The 17,256-nt window shown below is 34.6% G+C and overlaps 1 protein-coding gene and 1 long non-coding RNA gene across 2 annotated transcripts; one reads left to right on the top strand and one right to left on the bottom strand.

Moving 5' to 3' along the window:
• Window positions 1–1,158: 1,158 nt before the first annotated feature.
• Window positions 1,159–11,691, bottom strand: LOC113687233 (fimbrin-5). The gene is made up of 15 exons (XM_027204895.2): window positions 11,550–11,691; window positions 11,013–11,108; window positions 10,712–10,882; window positions 10,097–10,335; window positions 9,833–10,004; window positions 9,696–9,734; window positions 9,523–9,591; window positions 9,290–9,406; window positions 7,275–7,486; window positions 6,175–6,330; window positions 5,899–6,098; window positions 2,583–2,740; window positions 2,396–2,492; window positions 2,092–2,183; window positions 1,159–1,636 (listed from the first exon to the last, which is right to left on the bottom strand). Exons 2-15 carry the CDS (start codon window positions 11,097–11,099, stop codon window positions 1,421–1,423), a joined length of 2,025 nt encoding a protein of 674 aa, XP_027060696.2. The 5' UTR covers window positions 11,100–11,108; window positions 11,550–11,691; the 3' UTR covers window positions 1,159–1,420.
• A 1,252-nt stretch (window positions 11,692–12,943) lies between these two features.
• On the top strand, window positions 12,944–16,741 carry LOC140006256 (uncharacterized). Its single transcript, XR_011813891.1, has 2 exons — window positions 12,944–14,083; window positions 15,324–16,741. It is a non-coding gene; the product is annotated as an uncharacterized lncRNA (long non-coding RNA).
• Window positions 16,742–17,256: the final 515 nt, after the last annotated feature.

The raw sequence follows: 17,256 nt of genomic DNA, 5'->3' as shown, positions 1-17,256 counted from the left end.
TAAAAATCTCTGAAAAATTTTGATAATAAAATAAAGTAAGAGAAATGCACGCGAAAAATAAAATAAATAAGAAAAATTTTCCCTTTTCTTTTTCCTTCGGGCGTCACAGTCAAACTGGCTCTTCTATAACCGGTTGAGAACACATTTTTGAACAGCAAAACTTAGATACAATTATCATAGAAAACATGCAAATGCAAAGAATCTACACTTGTCATATAAAACTTTCTTTGTATCCTAGACAGCTCTGCGAATTGGTCCGTGCACGTCAAGTGAAGGAAGAGCAAAGTAGATGAGCTTTCTAGGATGCGGTAGAAAGTCTCGTATAACAAATATAGATGACTGGCCAGTTCGACCGTTGGATTGAGAATTGTTCAGGCATTCGATCCGAACCTCTTTAAAAATTGTCTGTCAAAAATGGGATTTGACCGGAAATAAAAAAAGAAACCGGATATAAGTTAGAATCTGGTTTTTGCAGTTTTTTTACTTCTTGACTTTTTTTTTAAAAACTCTTTCATTGACTAGGCTAAGCCAATGGTGGACCACATGCTTCCAAGTTCCAACGAGTGAGTTCGTCATTTCATTTTGACTTTTCAATTTTGTCACTCTTTTTTTTTTTTTTTTTCAGTTTTGGATGCCCTACAATATTTAGTAATTTTATTTTAACCCCTCATTGTTTTAACAAAGTGCAAAAGTAACCGAATACATTTTTCAAGTTATATTTCTACCTATAATTTTTTTAATATTATTTAAGTAGTCTTTTTGGACTAAATCTAATCTCCTCTAATAAGTATATAGAGTTGTAAACCATCGATTTAAGGAAAATTTATATATATTTGTAAATTGTAAACCACCAATTTGAGAGAAATTTTTATATATTATTTTGTTTATATATTATTAATATGTATTTATGAAATATTTAGGACGTCAACCGATATTAGCTCGAATGCAACCGGTGAAGTCTTAGTTCATGCGAACATACCTACATAATGCACAAGTTCATGTTTTAGGACAAACATAAAATGGCTCTAATATTTAGCTATTCAGGCCCTAGTTGGTCCTATGACAATTACCAAAAACGTATCACCCAGGCGATTCAAACTACTTTAACCAAGAACTACCTGTGAAACGTAACAGAACTTAATCAACAATTTTGTTCTTGTGTGTTCTCTTATACTTCAGAATCATGAAGTCTACTTACATCAAATTTACAATAGCCGCCTTCTTCTAAAACGAATACTGTCAACAATTAGCCAAAGTAAAAATGGACATCTCCACCGCAGTTAAAGGGACGGCAAAAGCAATGATGTCAACTACCTTCGAATGATCTACTTATCCTCTTGAAAGCAAAACTGAGGTCCAAACAGGAACTTCTCTATGGTATCTTTGTTTCATCTTCATTTCTAATTGTATTTTTTTCACCCTAAAATGAAGCTTCCTCATTTTCAATATCCATTGTTTGTTGGGAGAGAGTCGAAGGGCTTGGCGCAGACTGACTCTCACCATCTGCTGAATCAGCTATGGATCCCTCAGGTTTGCCGCTGTCTTCAGTAGGTGTTGACTCAGACTCTCCAGACTTCTTCTGCAGGCTCCAGTACATGATGCTTGCTGTAAGAATTAGAATCATTTTCTGATTCACCTGCAAAAAGAGGGAAAACATTGAACAAAAACTAGAAACATAAAAATCAAGATATAACCTATCAGAAACGCAGTGAAATAAGTTCATCATAATATATAATTTTTTTTCCTTTTGGGCTTCATACAGCTCCAATGCAGTTGTCAAAAGTGACATACAAGTGGAAAATAATTTCATGCTGTTATGGTAGTTACATTTGTTCTGTCAAGAACAGAAGCTGGAGTATAAACCCTTTCCCTTAGTGATGCAAAGCAGTACATCATCATGAAGGAATCTTTTCCCAGATAATAATTTAAAAAACTCAATGAAGAGCTCCATGTAGCTCAGGCGTTGACTTAATCGAGAATCTGCCTTTAGTGAAAACAAAAAAGATGGTGCTGTAACACAGCAAAGCAGAGACTATTCAAATAAGCTTCTAAACATGCATAAGAATAGCAGCATGGTAGTTGCAATCTTACCTCCATAATATCCTCGGGCAATAAGAAGATGGAACAGCCAATCTTACGAGCAACGCTTATTATATATGTTGCATTTAGTTTCTTGTCTTCTTCTGCACTTGCCAAAATAATTATCATGGTTTAGCACAAGGATAAAAAGGAAATTTTAGTCAAGTTATTTTCTTCTAGTTATACCCTACAAGAAGTAGAAACACACAAACTATGTACAATTTACCTCCTATGCTTTCAGCCAAAAAAAAAACTTTAGATGTAGTAGACCATATACTCATAAAAATAAGATAATAAATGCTTTGAGGATCAGTACCCGTTTCCCCCTTCGTGACAAGGCTCCAATTGACAACTCTTGGCTCCACAACACTAAGAAGTTCCAGGAAAAACTTCCCATTTGAGAGGCTTTTATCCTAGCAATAGCATAAAAAACCGCGTAACATTTGTTTTAACTCGGGTCACTCAATATCACAAAATACAGGGTCAACAATATTGCTGATTACCTTGAAACTCTCCATTTTGGATTTCCTACGTGCCATCTTTACTTTGTTGTTTGCCCAATTTAAAATGTCAGCATCTGTTATCTCCTTCCCTTGGGAGTGCGAGCGCAAGTTTCTCAACAGTTGGAGCATACTAAATCTCATCAATTGCCAAAGAAATGCTGCATAGGCAAAAGAAGAGTGGTATTGGAAGGAAAAAAGAATAAAAGAATTGGTTTTACTTTCCCAACATAATTAAGATGATACTTCAAACTCATTGAGATAGAATAACACAAAGATAAATGAAAGCTAATGAAGCAAAGGTGAACAACTAAAAGAATTGGTAACTGAAAAATTCTAATTGTGTTACCTACAAGAACCCTCTAAAAAATGAATAAAAACAATTGATGGTTTCAAGAAATCCTTCTGTTCCTACTTTCGGATATAGTCTGCTTTAAAACTGATGCATGCAACTTTATCTTCAATTCAAGTTGCAGAAATTACTAAACTCAAGTTGTTGCTTTATCTTACAGAATCACGAAACCAAAACCTGGAGCAAAACATTCAACATTCAAAGATATGCTGAAAGCTTTTAAATAATCTTGACCCTACAAATTTTTAAGCTATTGTGCTTGTTTTTGTACACCCACGTTCATGGCTTTACACATAATGTATCAAACTTATAACTTGATGCGCGGATGAGTACAAGCTCACCCTTTCTCATGTCAGTAAGATGGTATAGCAAAAACTTAATATCAATTGTCTAAATTCATGCCATTGTGCGGTTAAAAAAGGTTGTATTCACAATAGTCATATTTCCAACATCAAGGGGTTGCATGTCAAGCCCAGAAAAAATAGAATAAACTGATTTGTTTAAGTTCTGTATTACTTCACAATCTATTGATTCTCTTACTAACAATTACAATGTTTAGTAGATTTGAGAATGATAGCTGGTTCATTTAGAAAAGCAATTCTTTTGATGAATATACCAGTTGTCATGCGTGTTATTACATATTTGACTTTATTAATGTTGCTTTAGTTAGTCTTTTACCTCCATTCGTAGTAATTTAGCAATCTAATTGCTTGATTATTTGGTTGAAGTAACATTATAATCACCTAGTAAATTCACCTTTCAACTTTACTTGATGCAAAGAAAACCAACAAAAGGGGGATATCAACGAATTATTGGTGTTTAAAAGCTAATGATGTTCACATATCAGAATGTGGCAATACTATCTATACACAAGAAATTGTCATGTGTTGACTACTTATTGGTTATACATTGAAAAGTTAATTATTCAATAGTATCCCTTAAAAGATCTCCAACAATGTGGTTTACTATTAATAACATATCTCTGGTACTAATGTCATACTAATGTCAGAAGGGTTTAGAGAAAATTTCAACCAAATGAAGCAAGATTGGAAGCCTAAGGGTCATGATACTAGTTTCAGTTCGTTATCCGCAATGTACCTATGCAACTAGTTGAAATATAGGATTTGCTGTACTTTCAGTCTTAAAATCAAATTTCGGACCCCATGCTCTCCAAAATGCAGAGTTTCAGAGAAAGATTAAATCCAAAGTTCGGACACAATTAACATTCGGTCTTTTCCAACCTAACAGAGACCTGTAGGTAAAGACTAGCTCTTTTATTGCATTGCATAAATTCCATAATAGTTTGTAACCATTGAGCATATACGAATTTCTACTCTGTTCTTTATTGACAAATTGTTTTAGACAGTTAATATTGTCTAAGTCATATAGGTTAAAATCTAGCATGCCATTAAGCCAACAACTTGAAGACCTACAAATTTTTCATTTACAATTCATTTAAAGAGTATAACCCAAAATTTATTTCTAACAGCGTTACCTAGACAATTTTTTTTGTTAAACAATGTAAAGCTAACTCTCTCTAGCACTAAAATTATTTTTGTTAATAACTTTAGCTCCTGATTCTAAAACTCACCATTGATCCAGGAAAATTTTTTGAACTTTGTGCTAGATATATACAATTTCTAAAATATCATAAGTTTGTATTTACAGTGGTGGGACTACATTCGGCAAAGCAATCTAGAGGAATTCAACTCACTTTTATTAGCTTCTCTCGTTAGGATGTATTTAGTTTACATGCTTAATATCATCAATATAACCACAATACTAAAAATCATATATTTTATTTATTTAAATGAGGCAAATCTTGCGTTCTGACCTATTTTTCATACATCCTATATAGGTAAATCATGAAGAACCCAAGTTCATTAGAACCCAAGTTCATTTGACCAGAACCTGATCCCACAATCATGGGTGAGAATCACTTTCAGTCATTATGTTTGTTACAGGAACTCAGCCAAATGTTTGCTCATATCATTCCATGTTCACTTCCGTGTTCACTTGGTTGAGATTAATACACAATATAAAAAGCAAAGAGAAATCCAGTCTATGTAACTGCACAATGTCCACAGATTCCACAGCAAAGGGTTCCTTTCACATTCTCTGAACCAATAGATGTGTACTAGCCTGATTTAGTTGGGTGAATTAAGTTCTTTGACTTAACTAACACTCAACATAAATCTCCTGTGACAATACTGTCTGAGAAAGGCCGGATCTGGTAATTTTTTCTAGCAACTGAAAGAAGTCCTTTTGTTTATTATTTGTTGACTTCCTCATTTACTCCATATTTTAGCAGCTTCAGTACTTCACCAAGGCTCACAGACTGATTAACTTAGTGACATAGAGCCATGCCCTGCATGACTCCCAAAAAACTAGATTCACACAGTTCTTGACAAGCATAAACTAAGATTACTACCGCATAAAGAAGAGGAGGTTTTGTTGTAACACTTTTTTGTCACGTTAAGTTGCCAAAATCATTCTCTCTTTTTTTATTATGCAACTGAAGATTAATGTAATTAAAAATTTGACCTTTTCCATATAAAACAGGAATTAGTCACCTGCTGTACATAGCCCAGGAGAGTTGGACTGCATTGTAGCCACTATCAATTTACTAAGTTTTCATACACTAAATTTTCTAATAAAAACACAGGTTATGCATCAAGTGATAGTGATACATTAACTGCTTATTGTTTACGTTGCCAAATTTGGACCAGTTCACTCACATTAATCGGAAAGAAGGATGTTTAGATCACAAAATTTTTAATATGCCTTCATTTCATAAGGTATAGAATTATATTAAGTGTGGCTTAATTGCCGGCTGAAATGATAAGATTTCAATGATGTCATATACATCATCACACAGAATTTCTCTTAAATGAAGCAAACAAACCTTACAAAAAGTCTTGCAGTCAAGAAATGAAAAAAAAGAAAGGAAAAAGAGAAAAGGATTACCTAATATAAGCTTCTTGTTTCCCTGTACAATGTCATTTCCAGCTACATTCACAAGTGAGAAGTTTAAATCTTTTCCAATGCGTATAACTTGATTGCAGTTTTCAACCTTTCTGAAGGGCATCTTAATCGGAGGTTTGGTCGCTTGCTTCCAATTGACTGATCCAGGGGAAACTTTGTCAAGAACTTCTAAAATAACCCATCTGCATTCAAGAGCGTTGACAATCAAGAAAACATCAAGGAAGCCATCATACTTCAGTAAAGAAGCATTCGCCTCACCCTGTTCTGACATCCTCAAAAACATTATTAACATATGTATCAATTCCAAGGCTGTTAATCCACAATCGAAAGCATCTTTCTTCTCGAGAAGTTTGAGTATCGTCTGTCATCATCTCAGCAAAGGGAAGTTTTTTGCTGTCCATTGATAAGCCATTCCTGTAATAGAGCATACAAATTTCTTATATAATGTTCTTTAAGACTAATCAAATTCTCAGTTTCACCTCTGCTGGATAGACGTCGGGGTGGGTACAGGAGATGGGAGCCAGAGGAAAGACAAGAGGAAAATTGTGAAAATTTTTACCATGCATTTCAGGCATTGGAAAAAGATTCTTCAGGTAAATTTAGATTAAAGTTTACAGCATGAAATCCGAATTAGCATCCAAGGGTGTGAAAACGCAAAATAAGAATCTTATAAGGAGAAGTTGGAATCAGTTTCCTGGACGGTTGAACCATGCAAAAATCCAAGCATTCATAGATTTAACTTTAAAAATAGATCCAAAAAAAAGAGCAAGAGAAATCCTACAATAAAAAGTAGTGAAAGATTAACAAAAACAAGGAATAAATCGTAAATCCTTTTCACTGTTCAATATCACCAATCAAAAGTGACAAAGTAAAATAAAAAAAAGTTGACATGAAACAAACAGATGCATTAGAAAACTTCCTTTACAAAGTCAATCATGAAGCGACATGCTTTGACCAAAAAAAGATATAGCACAGGGAAACTGAAACATAAGTATGTTTTCATCTAAGCTGAGGCATACCGAAACATAGTTGCAACAAACACTTTCGTAATCAAATCTTTCTTATACATGAGTTATAACTAATTCATTATATTCTTCATTTGTCGTTGCTTTGATTTCAAGAAGAAGCATGCAGCCAAATATGTGTTGTGCCATGGAGGCATTTAACGCTTATATATGGATAGTAGACCAGCTGAATAAACATAAAAACATATTCCATATCAAGACAAGACTATGTCATGGAATAAGAGTTTCCAACTGATGTCCAAGACACGGTGAAAACATGTTCCATATCAAGATAAGTCTGGAGCTTTATCATACTAGAAAAGCAGCAGAAATATTTCGAACACCGTACTTTACCTGTGTTGAAATATTTGTGCAACAAATGCCAGATTCAGGTTTGTAGAGCCCTCAACAATATCTTTGGGAGTAACATATCTCTTGCAATCCAATTTGTCTGCTTGCTCAATAATCAAATTTGCTCTTTCAGTAGGATCTTTTGCATCTAATGTGGTAGTGGTACCATGTTCTGGTGCCAGAGCATTAAGCAAGTGAGCATAGGCCTCCCCATCCTGTAAATGAGCAAGCCATTACTAATACGTCAAAGGCTTAGAGAGCCATTGATCAATAACCCACTTAATAAGTTTTGCAGTATAGTGAAAAGATTCAACATGTTAGAGATAAATGCTTAGACCTTGCAGAATTGTATACCCAAGAAATTTAATCATACAGAAAGACCTCAAGTAGAAACCACATATCAAGCTCAGTAGATCTCTTCTAGTCTTAAGTTATTCTTCTTGCAAGTCATCTAACAGAGTATCGGGACCAATAACCGAACTTGTTTTTTCTTGTGCAGCTATCTAAAACTTGACCAAAAAGGCAGAGAAAGTACTAAGCTTAGAAAAGTAGAAGAAAATGTTAGTCTTAAACAAATCTGTAGCATGACAGGATGTCATTGTTACTGCCATTATCTTAACTGTTATAATCATTACTGCATAAGATATAGTTTAAATATGCATATGAGATCGCTTAGAGTTGGTCGCATTTCACTTTACCTTTGTTTTCCACACTTTAAACTCTAAAACATATAATTTTTGTTAAGAATCTGGTTTTTATTAAGTAGTCTTCCTATTTATTGAAGCTTTCTTAATAGTTCTATGCAGCAATTGTATACATTGTTTAGCTACCATGACTTATTTACAACAATACAGTGTAAAAGTGATATCTGAGTTTTTCTTGGCAATATCTGATCTGTTTAGCTTGTTTGTTATGCTGGTTATATTGCTATATTTTATCTAACCAGCATCTTTCTCTCTCTTCTTATCATGTTTCTTTCAAACTTGCTTCTACATTGTCAGCTTAAACTACTCAAGACACTATACCAAAAAATTTTTGTTTACATATTCAGAATAAAAAACCTAACCATCAATGCTTTAAAGGAAGTTCCTAATAGACTTCTTCAGAGGAATTTGTTGGGTTTGGGTTTAATCCCACCAACCGCACAAAATAACGGTTGATGGGATAAAACCCAAGCCCAACAAAATAAAGGTTGGTGGGATAAAACCCAAGCCCAACAGAATTCATTTAAAGTAAACTGATCATTCCCTCTTTCTTGAGTCAAGTGAGATATGGCTTAACATTCACAACACTAAAAAATCAATGATCAACCACTATTGCACAATGAGATGTTCAACCTTAACGAGTTCAGCTACTAAATGAAATCTACTTTCTAATCTATAGTAGCTTAAACACTCTTTCAGATCCTTAGAGATTTGCTAATAAAAATTGGGAGCTCTTCATCATTTTCCTACAGCATTTAGATTCAAATAATAAGTTTATGGCAGCATGAAAATGACATTGACATCTATTAAACAAGGATAAAAAGTTTGAAGTAATTAAGTAAAGCACTAGATTGGGACAAGAACAAGAAGCTGACTTTAAAACTTGGAATCCATGTAGAAGTACAAGGATTCCTCTTTGTAAAACTAAACTTGCATATAGATTTACTGCAGTTAAATAGAACATTGCACACATTTTTTTAAAAAAACTACACATTAACATGCATTGAGATTGTCCTAAAATTTTACACCATGAACAGAAGTTGTATTTTTAACATAAATCATTTCTTCTTTCTTTACTAGTAGAACTACTACTAGAATAAGAGTTGCATAAGGTAACCATTAACAGAAGAACATGCCATTGCCCCAACTTTGAGGTTGTTAGAATACAGGGACTTGGACCAGACTCTCAAAAAGAACAAATACGATTTTGCTCGGGGGCAATAGTGGCATGAAAATCATACAAATTAAAATCCTCAGTGCAGCTAGAAAATTCATACATTGACAAATCATTAACATGTGTAGAGCTTTCATTACCTTTAGATCAGATGAAAAATTTGTAACTTGCTTTTTATACCCTGATTTTTTCAGATGAAAATTCATCCATTTGAGTAAAAGCTTCTCTGGTGGTAAGCCCATGAGTTCTTCCACATCCTGCAATATTTAGAGTTCTTATTTATCTTGTTGTAATTTCAAAACGTGCATAGAATTAAATGTGTTATATATGTAAAAATATACCAAGCAAACAGAAATGAATTAATAATTGTAACCTTACTGTCTTCCACCAATTCAACAAGTTGGGGAGTTTTCTTCAGGTTCAGATCAGCTAAAAGTTGTATCTGTTGTCAGCTCAACATGTAAATCGACAAACATTAAGAATTTCAATGATCACACATTCGATCCTATAATACTGTTAACAACAGCCCTGAAAACTTTAACATACCTTAATTATTTGAGAAATCAAACCAACAACCAGGTGGGGCTGCATACCAAACATATCTAAGTAAATATCACAAATTTTAATGCAGATAAAGCAAACTACAAAATGAAAAAATGTGTGCTTTTTATAGGTTGAATTACTCTTGCTTCGACTAGATCCTGCGTGCCAATATTGACCACAGTGCACCCAATTGCCTTGGCAGAGTTGAGACATAGTGTGTGGTTTTCATTTCTCTCCCATGGATTTAGGACTTTCTTTGTGTTAATAGCTCGCTCATCTATGGTACCAGGGACAGCCACATTAATCAGCTTACTGCACCAAATGGTGAAATGAACGATGAAACCAAGAAAGGAGATAAAAATATCATTGTAACACACATCGTAAGGTTGTTTGAGATAGAGTACCATAGTAGAACACCATCCTTCGCAAGATCAAAGAGTGCATTTGTAGATGGATCAATTGGAAGGAACTCTTTCAAGAATGGATCATTCCCAAGAAAGCTGTTTATATGGGCAACATAAGAGGCCTTCTCTGATTCACTAATGGTGTGACGAAGTGTTGTAGTAGCAGTTTTCACAAATGATGAAGTTGGTTTTGAATCGCCGAGTTTTGCTGTAGCTCTTGCTTGTAGGTTCAAGAATGCCTTGACATGATAATAGAAATTGATATCTTGTTTCTTCTATAATTATTATGTAAAAGCCATACCACGTCTGCAACACCTTAAGCTTCAAAACATGTAGTAATTCAAAGGTTTCCACCACACAAAAAATCTTAATTTTAGCTACACCAAAAGTAGCACGTACTGAGAGATACATCTCAGTACTTCACTTACCATTGATAAGTAATGTTTGAGTTTCATTATTGGACTTCATATAACTATCATTAGATGTCACTCAGATGAAGAGAAAACGGATGCAACAGAGAACTTGTACAATTGACTCTGATTAAGAGGAAAAAAAATGAGACTAAAAGAGCACAGAAATTCACACATAGACCAAAATTGGAAGGTAAATACTTACCCGAAGGAATGATTCAAACTCAATTTCTTCACTCAAGTCAGCAGATGATTCGGACAAGATGAATTTGACCTCATCTTCTGTTAACATTTCACTAAAAGGATTCATTTTGGACATTACAGGTGGCAAATCTCCCAGTTTGACCTTGCCAGATTTATTCATCGCGGAAAGAAACTACAAAGAATCTTGAATTAATATGTATATAGATCCTAAATCCTAAAAATTCCATCTATAATAAGAAGACATAACCAAAATATCATAATAGTCAAGAAAACTTCATAACACAGAAGATAAAATGACGTACTTTTGATTGGAGCCCACGGAGTTCAACTTGAGTGAATTGGCTCTGAAGCCATGGATCAGACACAAAAACTCCCACATAACCAGACATTTTTTTCTCCTATATTCCAGAAATCAACCCCCTTATCAGTAGAATAAAAGCTAAGAATCCAAAAACAATTAAAAAATAAAAACTATATAAGAACTTGTCTGCTAATTGCACTGGGACAAACTTAAAAAATGCTTTCAACAGCACATAAACATTTTGAAATATCAACGATTTATAATCACATCATAAGCAATCATAAGATTACAATGAAAGGGCGCTACATATGGTTTTAAAATGCATGCAAGATTTCATATTCATAATAAACGAAAGAAAAATCTACAAAGCAAAAAAAAAAAAAAAAAGATTGATTCCAATCTTTACACAGTTATCACCAAAATAAAACAAGAAATTGTACAAGTCTTTTATGAAATATTTTTTGCATGGTGCAAGAATCCCAGTTCAATGTTGTCAAAATCCAATGATCCTTTGAACACATTAAAGAAAATAACGAACCTTCTCAAATCAGAAACTCATTGGGGCAATGATCAAAGAACTCTTATTCCTTTTGTTGGTTCTTTTGTGGTGCAGTTCTTGCAAGGAAGGAAAAAAGGCAAGGAAGAGAGAGAATGAAAATCAAAGCAAGAGAAAAAACCGTTTTGCCTTTCGGACCCGCGAATACTAAGGGGGAAAATGTACCTTTATGCTTGAGAGAGATTAAATTTCACTTGAACCCCTTTAACTTTGGAGAATAACAGTTTAAGGAATTTAAGTTTGGAAGGATTAACGTTTGGACCCTTCTAATCTATTTTTCCATGAAAAGTTATTTAAAAAGACTTAACTATATTACCAACAGATGCTGGTGCCACTGGAAGGGGCTTGAATCCCTTAACTATAAGGTCTCAAGTATGAAACCCATGGGCATAGAAAGGATAATACTAGGAAAGCTTCTCCTTGCAAGGGGTCCACATGAACCAAACAAAATTAATCACAAACCGTAAAATGGATGTAAATACCTATAATTTATGCCAAAACCATATTAGCGTACCCCATTTTAATTGTTTTGGTTTGCTTAAATTCTAGGCTAATTGTTAAGGTCATTTATCAAATATATTATACTCAATCACATTATTTTTGAATGATATTAGACATAATTTATACCTTATTTTTTATTTACACTTTATCCAACACGTGTTACACATGTAGATTATTGAAAGAATATTGTTCAAATTATATCAACTAGTTGTTAAGGTACACTTACTGTTCTGTACAACTTTTAAAAAAATATAATCAGTTATTACAAACAATGGTAGAGTGAAGAGGGCACTAGGGGAGCAATTGCCCCTTTCCTCTGCAAAAAAATATCTGAACTCATAGATACAAAATGCTCTCAAAGTTAACTCTCTCTCTCTCTCTCTCTCTCAACTTTTGTGAAACTCTCTAGTAGTAATGGGAAAAGCCCAATCATAGTCCCAACCAAAGTGCAAGTCAACTAGCAGTTAGACTCCACCATGCTAATTATTCTGATTTTCAATGTACTTATCTATTCCAATTTAATTATTCAATCCCATAACTCAATGCCCAAGTCACACAATCATAAAACCCACTGTGCACCATCGCATTATTGCCCATTGTCTTATTTCTATTAAGAAGATGACCAAATCATGGGCTCCATGTGAATTAACCGTTTTTGGAGATATTTTTGAAAAATTTTACTATAACAATGTATATAAAAATCTTTACTGTAGATGTTTTTTGTGGTGATTTTAGAGGTGCTTTTGGGGGATAATTGAGTTGTATTATGGGGTAATTTTATAATTTAAAGTTTTTGGGTATTTCGTAAAAAATTTACACCACTCACTGCCACCACCGCCATTACCCCCTCCCTTCTGCTCTCTCTCTCTCTCCCTCCCTCCCTCCTTTTCTCCATCCTTATGGGGTAATTTTATAATTTAAAGTTTTTGGGTATTTCATAAAAAATTTACACCACTCACCGCCACCACCGCCATCAGCCTCTCCCTTCTGCTCCCTCTCTCTCTCCCTCTCCTTCTCTTTCCCCCTCCTCTCGTCTCCCTAATTTTCTCCATCCTCTTCTCTTTCTCCTTTCTCCCCAACCCCTAGACCCATTCAAAGATTGCTGGCGTGATCTTCTCGATCGCAACCAGAAAGGTCACATTACTATTGGCGTGACTAGAAAGGTTGTGGCTAGAGTGAGTTGTGGCTGGAGTTGAAGATGGATTTGGTAAGGGGGAGAGGAGGTAGGAAGGGAGAAAGTGTGACACCCCGGATTTTTGTGTAAGAGGAAGAGAATGTGACGACCTAAATTCTTGCTATTTTTACTTTATTTTAAGATAGTTGCACCTCATTTGTTTGATTAATTAATGACTTGAAATGATTTTTACATTTGCATAAATTTATTATATTTTTGTATTTTGTATTTTGTTTCTTCGAATACATTTTCTTTACTTTAATTCATTGCTTTAATTACTTAGATATTTTTATAAGTGAATCAAGTTTTTAAAATATTTTTCTTGTATAAGTTAGTACATGATAAGTTTGAAGTGCATTAAGGTGCTGGGACCCACTAAGGTATGATGCGCGTTAAATTTTCGAAGTATGGTGGAAGTGTTGTGCTAAGGGATATTATTTATGATGTGCTAAGGATTAATTTGGAACTTGTTGCTTAAGTATGCAATTAGGAGACAAAAGGATATATATTAGCTTAGATGATACCACTTGTCGCTGTAGTATTAAGTCTTGTTTAAGACTTTGACCAAAGACTTTGACTAGACCAATTTAAACTTATCTCTTAAGCCTCTGTTTTGTCTTCATTTCTTCCATTTTCCTCCATGGTTGGCCGAATGTGAGAGAGAGAAAAGAAGAGAGAAAAGCTTCACTTTTTACTTCCATTTTTGCTTGGATCTTGAAGTTGTACCATAAAACTAACAATCTACTCCATAAAAAGTGGTACTCAAGGAAGATTGAAGGTCTTGATAGAGAGATTTTGGAGTGTTAAGCTAGGATTTGCTATCTTCAAGAAGGTGATCAAGGTATGGATTTCAAGAAGCTATATTTACCTTAGATACATGTTTATAAGTGATTTTTAGGTTTGATTATGGTGATTTTCATGACTTGTTAGTTGGTTTGAGTGGTGAAATGAAATTTTCAACTTTGGTAATGAGATTTCAGCTTTATATTGTTGCTTTAAGTTGAATCTTGCTTTATTAGCTTTGCTAAGTGGATATACTAGTTTGTATACGTTGATTTGGCTAAAATATGCAAAATTCCAGCATTTGGTGGTGAATTTCAGTCAATTTCCTGAGCTTTCTAGTAGTTGTAGGAGATGAACTAGAACCTGATTTTTATAGCATTGAAAACCTCTATGAATCTAATTTTAAACACCGCTGACGGAGCTCAATTTCGATTTTTCTACACCAAGTTATAGTCATTTTACCAAAACTATTCAGTTATCCTGTTTTGGCTCCGATAGAATTTTTATGTCTCTGTTTTTGCCAATTTCGACATTGATAATGTTTGAATTGGGGTTTGATACTTTCATCAAAGTTGTAGGCCTCTATCTTAGCTTCGAAACGCCATCAAATTTACCTCTATCCGATATACCTAGCTACAGTTATGATCAAAACACCGAAGGATGACAAATTTGCCACTTATAATTTCTTCTTTAAACTGGTTTCCAGCTTTGATATCCATGGTGATAAGTTTATTATTAGGTTAGTTTGGTTGGTTTTGAGGCCTTGAATAGATGTATGTTGTTGGTTATCACTTGTGGTTGGATTGGAGGTTTGTTAGCTTGTGAATCCAAGTTGTACTTGGATGGAAAAAGTAAGAAAATAGGGAAAATGCTGCCCAAATTTCTATTACTTGCTCTTATGTATATTAGTGAGCTATAAGGTTTGATTTTGGGTTAGTTGGATCTTAAGTTACATATGTATCCTTGAATGCACTTCAATAGTAGTATATGAGTTATTTTTGACCAAGATTTGGTAGCAACTAAGATGAAAAGTGTTAGTTTTATCTTGAAAACTTTGAATTACATTTGCTCACTTCAATTTGGGATTGGTTGTTCTTTCAACTACTGATTTCTGGAATTTTCTTTGGTTATGTTTGAATTTGAGAAATGACTCAAGATTTTTCATGACTTGAAAGTTCAAATGTTATTATTCACTCTAAAACTGTATTTTCATATTTGCACTAGTACTTTCTGGATTTTTGATGGATCATCTAGATTTTGATTAGTTGAACCATAATACCTTATTTTGACTGATCTAGGTTTCTTTGGTGATCCGGAGTACAACTCGGAAGGAAACTTTTGACATATCTCTTGCTCATACTGGTGAGTGTTTCCAAGTGCATGATTGAACTTGATATTTAAAAGAAATACTTGACTTGTTTGAACGGGTAAGGGTGTACTTTATCGCACTTATCCTAATGTGATTTATTACTGTTTACTGGCTATTATTGACTTGATATACATGTGTACAACTTGAATACTACCTGAAATCTTATACTTGACTTGTAAGTGCTGAGCGGTAGCATGTACCACTCTCCATCCGAGTGGAAGGTGCCTCTCATCTTGTCTCACTACTTAGATCCACACCCTATTTGTTAGTTAGTCGAATCGAGCCAGTAAGGGCTTGGTCGAGGAGACTGGCGAACCATAGGTACTATTGTTTATTGTTTATTGTATAATCCTTTGGATTAGATCCACTGGATTCGGTATACTCGAGTATTACCATCACAATTGGAATTGGATTTGGTTTAACACTGATGGTATAGAGTAACTAGTTAGGGGGAGTCAGTCTCAGGGGGAGTTGAGTTGGATCAGCACTGATGATGTGGATTGCGTTTCTTCCTGTATACTACTCATGCACTTCGTTAGGGGGAGCTGTTATATTTTTTGCTCTATCCAATTGTTTTGTCATCATCAAAAAGGGGGAGATTGTTTATCTCAACTCATATCTTTTAATGATTACAAAACAATTGGATGTTTCTAATACCTTTTGTAGAGATCCTTTTTCAGAAATGAACCAAACAGGTCTGTGGATTTAAAGCAGAAAAAGAAGATCAAAAAGAATGAAGTCTGCTGAGGATGATGTCGGACGCACAAAAGGAGAGTATCAGACGTCCAACATTCTTTGAGTATCTTCGGACGAGTAAAGAACTCAGACTCGGACGTCCGAAGAAGACAAGCCAGGAGTTACTTGATTACTGATCAGGATCGGACGCTCAACACCTGTGTATCGGACGTCCGACAGCACCAACGGCTAGTTGACTCTTCAGTTGCCTTCTACCCGTTGACAGCATTAATTGAACAACCTTCTGCTCTCCTATAAGTAGAACAAAGTCAACCACCTAAAGGGAATTTTGCACATCAAGCCTACATCAGATTGTGAGTGATTCTAGTGCTAGAATACTCAAAAGGAACATTTGTACTCTTTACTTGTGTAATCTTCGTGTAGTTTTTCAAGTGTGACACAGCTTCTTCAATAGTGTAGCATAGTGAGGGTTGCGAGTGTTTGTAAAACTTCCTTGCTTGACCAAGTGTGGTTTGGGGCAAGAAGGAAGTGATCCCTTCCTTGTACACAAAAGATTGGTTGCAAGTTTGTTCAACTTGAAGTAATTTGGTATATAAAAGTGGTGTTCAAACCTCAGTTGTGTTTGAAGCCTGGTTTGTTTCTTTACTTTCATTTACTGCTTTTCTACATAAACTGTTCTTCTCTTCATCTCACGAATACTTGTGCTCTTGTGTTATCTCGTTCATTGGGAGGTATTTGAGAAAAGAAAGGTAGTCTGTGAAAAAGTGGACTATATCTTAGCAGGTTTTTTGAAAGCCTAATTCACCCCCTCTTAGGTTGTCTTCGATCCTTACAACTCTTATTTTGGATTTCGGGCCCGGTAGGAGGTTGATTAATGGATGGAAATTGGTGTAAAGTGGAGATCTATGGTCATGGTTTGCTTCTTCAAACGTTGACGGGGTGTCAACGGGTTCAGATCAAATAATGCAACGGGAATTTGGCTCTTGAGAGCCATCCGTATCCTTTTACCTCGAATTTGTTGGATAACTAATGATTTGCTAATTTGAATTGTGATTGCCCTCTTTTATGTACTCTTATGCTCGCTACTTTGATATTTCAAATTTTACATAATGAGTAACGTGCTGCTTGGGTCTGCATGAAGTTTTGGAACCTCACTGAGGTTTGGC

This window comes from Coffea arabica, chromosome 5e, assembly GCF_036785885.1.
Source record: "Coffea arabica cultivar ET-39 chromosome 5e, Coffea Arabica ET-39 HiFi, whole genome shotgun sequence".
Taxonomy (NCBI): Eukaryota; Viridiplantae; Streptophyta; class Magnoliopsida; order Gentianales; family Rubiaceae; genus Coffea; species Coffea arabica.
The sequence above is the reverse complement of the archived record's forward strand: the minus strand, read 5'-3'. Positions and strand labels throughout refer to the sequence as shown.